The 10,614-nt window shown below is 40.1% G+C and overlaps 1 protein-coding gene and 2 long non-coding RNA genes across 4 annotated transcripts; 2 read left to right on the forward strand and 1 right to left on the reverse strand.

Annotated features, from left to right (window-relative positions):
• The first annotated feature begins 2,634 nt into the window (after nucleotides 1-2,634).
• On the forward strand, nucleotides 2,635-4,251 carry LOC148721304 (uncharacterized). The gene has a single exon (XM_088736124.1). It carries the CDS (start codon nucleotides 2,635-2,637, stop codon nucleotides 4,249-4,251), a length of 1,617 nt encoding a protein of 538 aa, XP_088592250.1.
• LOC148721305 (uncharacterized) lies at nucleotides 4,249-6,990 on the forward strand. Its single transcript, XR_015992435.1, has 2 exons — nucleotides 4,249-5,398; nucleotides 6,148-6,990. It is a non-coding gene; the product is annotated as an uncharacterized LOC148721305 (long non-coding RNA).
• A 49-nt stretch (nucleotides 6,991-7,039) lies between these two features.
• Nucleotides 7,040-10,364, reverse strand: LOC148721306 (uncharacterized). 2 transcript variants are annotated; one of them, XR_015992434.1, is made up of 3 exons: nucleotides 9,717-10,364; nucleotides 8,979-9,005; nucleotides 7,040-8,397 (listed from the first exon to the last, which is right to left on the reverse strand). It is a non-coding gene; the product is annotated as an uncharacterized LOC148721306 (long non-coding RNA). The 2 variants fall into 2 exon arrangements; XR_015992433.1 differs by having other exon boundaries at nucleotides 8,979-10,364.
• Between the last annotated feature and the right edge of the window lie 250 nt (nucleotides 10,365-10,614).

Consider the following 10,614-nt stretch of genomic DNA (forward strand, 5'->3'; position numbering starts at 1 on the left):
GCGGTACTTTCTGTTAATAGGGACATAACTTACGCTGTGATTCATTTACTTGCAAGTGCCATGCCAGACTTTACATTGAGGAACATATCTGTAGTTATCTTCTGCGGGAGAGAAATTTTACAAAAAAAAGAAAAGAAAATAGCGCGCGGAAAGGGGAAAAATATTGCCTCCTGTAACACAAGCTCATCCGGCTTTTCCAAACCTCAAGAACATACGGATGAGATAGGACATCCTAAAACTAACCCTTAGTATCACATCGCAAAGGAAAGTCATTAAGAGATATCCTAATAAGAGCTTAACTTTGAGGGCAGAAGATTTAAAAGAGCTAGCGAATAGCAGGAGTCGCACAGGCCCTGTGAACACCATCGGTAGAACTGCCTTTTGCTTTCCCGATTACCGGCGTGTCAAGTTGCCTAAGGTAGAGTTATTCATTTATCAAGTGACTCCTTTCATTGCCCTAATCGAACTGTCCTTTTTTCAGTGATCAAGATAGTAGATTTACCATACAATATTCGCGATTAGTTAATTTGCCTTTTCTTTGGCAAGTAGATTAACTACACGGTTGAGTACACGGTTGAGTCGTACATTTTAAACATAATTAAAATCAATTTTTAATAGTTCTGTTAACCGTAGCAGAAAAAAACGGCGTTAAACGTAAAATGGTCAAAACGTTAACCATTAGCTGTAAAAGCCATCATCCCATTGAGACCCTCCATAATCAGCGCGTACATGAAAAAAACTGAACTAGAAAGAGGAAACATTTGTAAACGTATTGTACAAATATGATGCGAATGAATTTAAACCTTCCTTTCAAGATAATTTTTAATGGAAGGCCTGTCTGCTTCGTTTGTAACCTTTCAGGGTTACCGCCTGGCAGGGAAATTACACAGAAATTTCAAAATAATGACCTCTCAGCTAACTTGCAGAAGAGTAAGTGACTCCTTCATCATGGTTTAGCGGATACTGAAGTTTGCAAAGAAAAAAGAAAATAGGCCTCTTTTTCTTAATTGTCAGTTCACATATATTCATATACAAGCTTCTGTATTCAAATTTTTTCAGCGGGTTAGTGGATCGCAAGAAGCTAATTCATGAAGTTCATGCATTCAGTTTGCAACCAATTTTTTCGCAGTAATGAGATTAGAAACGGTTATAATTTTGGGGTAGCCTAAATGAGAGTTTAGAAAAAATAGGCACGTCTACGATGCTCTCTATGCAAGTTTTCTGTCTCTGCAAGTTTTCTGTCTCTGCAAGTTTTCTGTCTCTGCAATGATGTCCATGAACATTTTCGACTTTTCCATGCTGCACAATGGACAAGACGACTATTGGTAGACCTTTGTATTTGAAAAAAGCGCCGAAAGGCTTGTTGGAACTTAACTGAAATGACTCTGCCTGACACAGCCTTTCTAAAGTTTCGCAATAAAATGTTAAATTCTCATGGGACCAATGGACCTCTACCTGACGTTGATGGCAGCAAGTCTCATGCGATCAGTAGTTTTAATTTGGCACTACTGAAGAGATCACATGGCAGTTATTAAAAACTGTCACGTTTAGGTGGTTTGCACGTTACGTCATTGCCGCCACGTTGGTGGACGTAAAAAATAGATATCTCTTTAGCTCCACTTGTTCGTCCACCAGCATTTGTTCTTTTCACCATTGTTACCTGTGTCTCTAGAGATTGGTTGCAAACCACCTATAACTTGCCACATAAGTGGTTTGTTTTCTAACTACTTAGTAAGAGTTCTTCACCAACGTGATCTTCAATCGAGCCCTGACAGTAGGATTGAATTCACTTTGCCAAAAAACACCTTGTAGGGGTGATTATTTTCTACTCTATTTTGTTCTTCAGTCTTTGGTTGGGTGCATTACTTTTAAAAAAAAAGCGTATGAGTCGCAGGGGGAATTAATTAGCTTCTTTTTCTCTTTCCACATAAGGTTTCATAACAAAAGGCAATCTTGTGGTCAGTTATTATTACGAAAAATGTCTGATTGAGAAAAATGCTTGAGGTTATTAAAAAAAAAACAGCTGGAAATATATTTATTTAGGAAAAACATGTCCTCAATTTAGGACAGACCGGAGCCCAGAAAATTATATGAGCAGATTATTTCAACTTTCACAAAAGGCGTTGTCCAAGCAATGTTTAAAATGTGAAAATCGACTATTCAAATGTTGTTTCACCTTAAAGATGTTTAGATTACGTCCAGGTACCGACTGGTGAAGACAAGCGAGTTAGACCCCTTCACAGGTAACACACTCACACTCCGTTTATCAGACTACTACGGAAGCAACACTTAAAAGAATACAGGTCATTGACGAAATATGCCACCTCGACAAATTTGGCGTCCTAAGGATCGATAAAGGAAATATTTGCTTGCTGTGGTGTATTTGTAGTGACTGAGTAGTATTGGTTCCAGTCTCCCCCTATCTTTGTGTGAGGTTGTCAAGCGATGCCATGTGCTCGTAAGTTGTCAATATATTTAAAACCGTTTCCCTCGTTGAATACGCTTCAGTGGCGACGAGGATTCCCAAAACCCAGGCGTGGGCTTTAAAGGCAACTCTGTCCAGCGTAGAGCTATTCGGAAATACGTTCGAGAAGTCCAAAACGACTACATTTCACTGAAGAAAGTGTCGGGAGAATGGCAGGCAGACCTCCTTTCAACGAGTTCGACGCTGAAACCGAAGACATCGAGAGTTATTTGGAGCGTCTTCAAGAGTACTTCACGGCTTATGACATCAATGATGATGAGGATAACGCAGCCAAACGCAGGGCGATCTTACTGACGTCGATTGGGAGCACTTCGTACAGAGTATTGAAAGATTTAGCGTTCCCGGATGCCCCCAACACGAAAACATTTGATCAGCTGGCGACACTCCTTCGTGCACATTTTAGGCCTACGCGTTTGGCGGTAGCAGAAAGATATCGGTTCCACTCAGCTTGTCAAAAACCAAGTCAGTCAATCTCTGAGTATGTGCGAACTTTAAAAAAACTCGCAGGGACGTGCGAATTCACAAATGAGCAACTGAATGAAAGTTTACGCGATCGATTTATTTGTGGATTGCACTCGGAACAAATCAAGCAGAAACTTTTATCGCGAAACTTTACGTTCCAAGAGGCGGTGGACACTGCTATTGCACAAGAAGCTGCACACAAGGACGTTCGTAATCTTGGAGGTTCACACGGAGAAGAATCCGACGAACGTGTCAACAAAGTCCAGCGTGACAAATTTCTGTCACGCAATCTCGGGGCAAGACCAAGTGGACATCGCGGTGCAAACGCCCAAGGCGGAACAAAACCGAAAAGGTGTAATCGTTGCGGTCTAACGAACCACACACATGAGCATTGTAGATACAAAACCGCAGAGTGTTATAAATGTCATAAAATGGGTCACTTACAATCGGAATGTCGTAGCATGAGGCCTTCTTACAGAAAAGGGGTAGAAAATCAGCACGTCCGCCACACAGATCAGGATCCAGAGGGAACTGAAGATGAGTTCCTCGGTTCTATTTTCGGCGTAAATGAATCGTCCCAGGCTAAAATACAGGGCTCAGAGATCTCAACCCCCGCTATTAAGGTCCCAATCAGGATTGAGGATGTTGAAGTTCTCATGGAAGTGGATACTGGGGCAGGAGCGTCTGTTATGAGTTACGCGGATTACGAGCGGAACTTCAAATACCTAGCACTACGACCAGTCAATCGCTCGTTCCATGCCTACACCGGCACACCTCTAGACGTTGCAGGGCAAGTCCTAGTTGACGTGGCCTATAATGGCCAGCAGATGACTCTTCCGTTACTCATTGTTCGGGCGAAGCGGCACGCCCCTCCACTGTTTGGTAGGGCGTGGATGACGAAGATCCACTTAGACTGGCACAACTTGTTTTCGCCCTCGCATGGCCAACTAGCGGTGGAGCAGGAAAATGACGAGCGAATTGAGCACCTGAAGGAGCGATATGCAGAAATATTTAAGGTAGAACTTGGTACGGTAAAAGGGGTAACAGCCACCTTGCATTTGAAAGAAAACGTGAAACCAGTGTTTCAGAGAGCCCGCCCAGTTCCCTACGCAATACGGCCCGCAGTGGAGAAAGAATTGAAGCGAATGGAAGAGGAGGGGATCATAGAGCCAGTAGAAGTCAGTGAATGGGCCACACCCATTGTCAGCGTTCCTAAGACCGATGGGTCGGTACGAGTTTGCGGGGACTACAAGGGTACAGTTAATCCCGCAATTCAGACGGAACAATTCCCCATTCCAACATGACGAGCTTTGCCCACCAAAAAAATTTATGCAAATTAGGCTAAGCCGGATCTGAGTTCCGCCTGGCAATTATTAACTGTAAGAGAAGATCTCAGTTCGCGCCCACAGCACGTTCAAGGTGTTGCGGATGAAGTTTCTGTAATTACTTTTTGGCACTTTTCGGCGTCAAAATTGCATAGTTTGGGTAACCCAAAACCCTTAAGCTGACCTTTCTTGTCATAACACGAATGTTTTCCAGAAAGGGACACGCGGTAATGTCGGTGTCTTCTCGTGTGCAGGCATTTTTCCAGGTAAAACCCTCGCGTGGAATCAACTCATGTTTAATTTAACGCTCCTTTCATGCGCACAATGTAAGCCAAAGTAATTTTATAGTTAAACGTAAAGATCAGAATATTTTCTTCTAAGGATGATAAATGATCGACGCTGAACTAAATTATACATTGAAGAAAATGCAAAACGGCATAACATGTAAAAGAGGAAATTTGGAAAAATACGAAGTTACGGAAACCATGAAAATCTTCGATTTTTAAGAAAGGAAATTTTTATAATTCCAAGCTAAGTAAGCTTTTCTAGTGTTTCATTCTTTAAGGCTTTGTGTAGAGCGGGGCCTTTGTTTTATAAACCGTAAAACTTAGTGACAAGTCGAAAGGGCTCGCTCTTGGTTATGATACCAAAGAGTAGAGGGACACCACGGTGATCTTCCAGGTGTTTGATCATCGTCGCCGCTCGTGGTGTACTTCGCTACTTAGGTGAGCGAGATCGACGTTCTTCCTCTCTTTAATTTTGACTGCTGTGTGAAAGACCTGATCCTTACAATGAAAAACGGTCGATTGTGCTTTTTCAGTGGCGGCTTTAACGCTCGTCCATATTCAGCGCTTATCCTAAACATGCATGGCATCTCTAGCTATCTACAAGACACGCTGCGATGTATTATTCATCCATGTTCAACACAACAACTGCGCTAGTGAGATAGAGAATTGAAAGATCACATTGTTGCGCTCGAAGAAGTGCGCTAAGTTTGCCAAGTTCTACAATGGACAACAGATCGTACGGCCTCCCGCAAGAATAAGGACAAGGTCTATCAGTTACAAGCAATGGATAAGTGGAATTGTAAAAAGTTTTAATTCGTCCGGGCATCGAAAGGCCGATGGTATGTAATTTTGCTCTTTTCCGTTCTTCACACACTGGAATAGCTGTTAAAATTAAATTTAATTGCGGGTTGTGCAGTCAAAATATAACGTTGCCCAACATGGTTTTAGTTAAACCAGTGTCTTCTGAGGCGCTTCCACCAAAATAATTTAGAAGGGAACAACAGCGCTAACCGATTTAATATCTTCTCAAGAACATGTCAAAGTCTATTAAAACGCAGAAATTAAAAATAGTAAGAATTGGTGGTTCATGTTAAAAATCATTAAAGAACAGTTCTCAGTTTGGCTCGATAGTGCTGTCACTTTGCACTAGTTGTTCATAGTGACTTACTCATTACTTTCAGTACTTGTTCGAGCTTTTCTTCGACGAAATAGGGGACATACAAGAAATCGCAATTCACCTCTAAAACAAACATAATAAGCTCTCCCAATTGGACACCAGATATGACTGCGTAGTAATAATTGCGTAGTACGCGAAGTTGCAGTGTGAGAAAAATCAGTGAGGAAAATAATTCTAAGTGCTGTACAGCGCGGTTTTTAACATAGATTACCTAGCTAAATGACCTGCTTGTCTTAGATATTTATGATAATATAGGAAGGTCCCCAAGGAATACTAAAAACCCGGTGTGTAATTTTGTGATTGACAAAACCTGATAACTCAGGTTTATGTTTGAAAGGGCAAATCATTTAGTACATTTCACTCCAGAAGTAAATAATCTCTTAACTTTCGTAATTATTATTTTGGTTTCAGGCAAATGGTGTCGAGTTGAAAGATACTAAGTTCCTGAAACATACATCCAAGCTTTGTTAGCAGGCATGCCGAATGCTTTTATAAACGTGCGAGGGTAAAAATACATTTGCGGCCCCCTGTATGGAGAGAAAAATCCAAAGTTTTTTATTACAGGGATGGTAGAGTGAATGATGTTATTTCTGGTCTGAGTCATCAAAGTTCTGTACCATTAGAGTTAAGAAAGGCTATCGGGGGAATATGGAGGTTGCTGCAAGTAGTAGCTGTTAAACTCTCAACAAGCTTTACAGGCAGCCAATTAAAGAGCATGGGGCAAGAAATCAAGCACGATTCTCACCCAGTAAACTAAAATGGTTGTTGGAAATTGAGATGGACGAGCAACCAGAGAATTTGAAGTAATCTGGTAGCCTGATCTTTTCTCAGGCACTAAAAATGGGAAACTGACCTTGCGATTTTATGTTCCTAAAGTGATACTTTGATTTCAATGATGTGTAGTACACAGTCTAGTTGACTTGTTCGTCATGTTTCGATAAATTTAGTAGCTGTTTCTTGGCAGTTTTTGTAAGTTTGTTTTAAAAAACGATAAAATGTGTTTTGCATTTAGAGGAACAAACTTGTCTGTAGAAGGCTAAGATTAAACCCTGAATACAGCAAAATGACCCTGTAATATTAATGCAATTCATGTCTAGCTGGGCGCACTATACTCTGATGCCCTTCATTCTGTTGTAACCAAATTCAGAGGAAAAAAAAACACCTGGAGAAACTCTTAGAGGGATAATATCTGTGGACTTTCACCATTTCTATGGTCATCAGGAATGACAGAATAAAGCAGTAACTGTTCACAAAGTCTTAATTCACTTAACTGAAAGAATAATGAGTTGGAGGGAACTATAGATCATTTTTTTCCAAGCATCTCTAATAATTCATGATGGAAATAGTAATAACATTGATAACAATAATAATGATAATAATGATAATAATGATAATAATAATAATAACAATGATAACAATAATAATGATAATAATAATAATAATGATAAAAATATTTACAATAGTTAGAGAAATAATGTTCATTATCCTGATGGTTATAATTCCTATGATTATTTCCATTAATCTAATCATTATTATTATCATTCATATTACTATTATGATTATTTCAATGTTTATCTATGAACAAAATAGTGTTATTGTTAGTCTAGCTGAATGAGTATCCAAGTGATTGAAACTGGGGCAAAAACAAATTAAGAAAAGACAGAAAAACCCCAAAAACTGTTCAGGACTGCAATTCTTGAGTTGGCTCATTGTGAAAGGTTTTGGGACTTCATTAAGCTAGTGCTGTCTGTAGTGGGCCCTGTGTCAAAGAGAGAAGAGTAGCAGCTGAATTAATAATAATAATACTAAAGACAATGATAGCATTGATTGACCAAAGTCACCCTATAACTAATAACAGATGATACATGACAAGCAGCATAAGCAACACACTTTTCAAAACAAAAAGAGCAAGCTAAAATTGCCATCAGATAAAAATAACTGTCCATAAAAGACTGACAGCATAGAGCTGAAAAAAAAAATGGGGACTGGTTCTGCCATCAGATAACAACAGTCCATAGACTGACCACCCAAGAGAAACAGAACAGATCGGTGGTTCTGCCATCAGATAACAACAGCCCATAATGGACTGACTACCCAAGAGAAACAGATCCACCTGTTAGTTCTGCCATCAGATAACAACAGTCCATGGACTAACTACCCAATAGAAACAGAACTAGGCAGGTGGTTTTGAATCAGAAAACAACTATTTAAGACCTCTGTACAATGTGTCTTAGAAAATCTTCTACATTCTAACAATCTATTGAAGAGACAAACTATCAGAAACACTTGAATTTCTATTTGGGGGGAGGGGGGAGGAATTAAATGAAAATCTACTTGCCTCAGCCTGCCATCCTCACTGAGCAGCCTATTTCAATTTGAAAATGATGATCACAATCATAAAGATAATGATAATGATAACAATAACAAATCATTATTATTATCATTTATATTACTATTATGATTATTTCAATGTTTATCTATGAACAAAATGGTGTTATTGTTAGTCTAGCTGAATGAGTATCCAAGTAATTGAAACTGAGACAAAATAATCTCAAGAAAAGCCAGGAAAACCCCAAAAACTGTTCAGGACTGCAATTCTTGAGTTGGCTCATTGTGAAAGGTTTTGGGACTTCATTAAGCTAGTGCTGTCTGTAGTGGGCCCTGTGGCAAAGAGAGAAGAGTAGCAGCTGAATTAACAATTATAATAATAATGAAGACAATGATAGCATTGATTGACCAAAGTGCCTCCGACTAATAACAGATGATACGTGACAAACAGCATAAGCAACACATTTTTCAAAACAAAAAGAGCAAGCTAAAACTGCCATCAGATAAAAATAACTGTCCATAAAAGACTGACTGTATAGAGCTGAAAAAAATAGGGACTGGTTCTGCCATCAGATAACAACAGTCCATAGACTGACTACCCAAGAGAAACAGAACAGATTGGTGGTTCTGCCATCAGATAACAACCGCCCATAATGGACTGACTACCCAAGAGAAACAGATCCACCTGTTAGTTCTGCCATCAGATAACAACAGTCCATGGACTAACTACCCAAGAGCAACAGAACTAGGCAGGTGGTTTTGAATCAGAAAACAACTACTTAAGACAAGCCCTCTGTACAATGTGTCTTAGAAAATCTTCTGCATTCTAACAATCTATTGAAGAGAAAAACTATCAGAAACACTTGAATTTCTACTCGGGGGGAGGGGGGGTAAATAAATGAAAATCTACTTGCCTCAGCATGCCATCCTCATTGAGCAGCCTATTTCATTTTGAAAATGATTCAATCACAATCATGAAGATAATGATAACAATAACAAAATCAGTAATAATAATGATAATTATAATAATCATAACAATAACTACAACGACAAAGTCCGTGTTAGTCTGGCCTCTACCTTGCAGAAAATGCAGCCCACCAACTGAAGCTGAATTCTTTAAAGACATTGTGTTGCAATTGGTCATTGAGGCACTCAAGACACCTCACCACGACAAGGTACGAACAATGAGGTGGAAAAAAGGGTCTGTAAAATTGACTCCATGCTGATTCGAGATGAGAAATCTGTGTTCGAAGCTTCTTCAGTTCCACTCCAAGGGAATTTACTCTAGCTGATCTTTCGGTAAGTTAGGAAGAGAGCTCTTCGGAGTCGTGACTGAGTTTGGCGCCAAAAGATAAATTTTTCGCGCCTTCGGGCTCAAAGTCTAGCGTGGCGGAGTTCACCAGATTTACGATAGTCATAGATCCCGCAGATTTAATAAGTTCGTCGGGCATTGTTTATTACGAAGAAGATAGACCAGCTATTAGACAGAACGTGAACACAACGTGAACGAGGTCGGGAATCCTGGCTAACCCCACTACTCCGAACGATGAGTTGGCCGGCTGAAGTTCCCGTGTCGCCACACTTTGGATTTCGTCGGGAAATATCTTAAATACATCGCATATGAAATATTTACGCAAAGGAACGTCACATACCTCTTTCAAAAGTAGATACCAATGCTTGCAAGGGTCAAGTGTGGCACTTGTAATCCTGCAAAGACTCTGCGTGGTTAAGTTAGCCGGTGGAAAGCCGCACGTCCAAAATCCGACTGCCTCTATGACTTCATTTCGAATGGTTTCGAAATCGAAAACATGATGCTTTTCGACATTTCGACATGAAAAATCTCGTCGAGGTTTAATATTACAATATTGGTAAGAATTTAACCAGGATACGAGGCCAAGTCGTGCGACCGCCACAGGTTTTGTTCCAAAACAATAACATCGTGTACTACGATCGCAAAGCGTGAACACTGATCGATCCACCAAGTAACGCAATACTGGAAATTCGATGCGGTTGTTATTCAGGTCGTACGGCACATGAAAATTGCGATATCTTTTGTTACTGTTTTATGGCAAACCAAGCGAAAGAATCATACCTAAATAATCGAAAGAGAGGCTTTTCGAATACGGCGCCTCGCCGGTATTGCCTCTTCTGTGAAAAGGAAGGATCTTTGAAAGACTACGTGATTAAAAATGTCGTTATAAGGAAACAGGCAGAAACAGAGAAAACGCAGTATTTTATGACCATTACACGCACAACAAACTTCATTTCATTTCATGATTTTGATTTTCATCGCCAACAGATGACCCCGCGTTAACTCGCACGCAATCGCGTATCCCTCGTGGATTCGTGGGCGCTAATCTGTATAATTACATTGTGGTGTAATTAATGTGATGACAGCCACCCAACGCCTTCTTCCCCAAACCTCGGCATCAGTTTACGATGCCTGCTGAGGATTTTTTTCTTGAGCAAAGCTCGTCATGTTGGACGAGATTCGGGGAAAAGTTTCTACATGGAAGAAGTTCACCAAGATCGATCTGAGAAGCGCCTATC

This window comes from Stylophora pistillata, chromosome 10 (genome assembly GCF_964205215.1).
Source record: "Stylophora pistillata chromosome 10, jaStyPist1.2, whole genome shotgun sequence".
In the NCBI taxonomy this organism is placed as follows: Eukaryota; Metazoa; Cnidaria; class Anthozoa; order Scleractinia; family Pocilloporidae; genus Stylophora; species Stylophora pistillata.

What these genes read in the sequence shown, in the direction of transcription:
- LOC148721304 (XM_088736124.1), top strand. Translation starts at nt 2,635, where the DNA reads ATGGCAGGCAGACCTCCTTTCAACGAGTTCGACGCTGAAACCGAAGAC.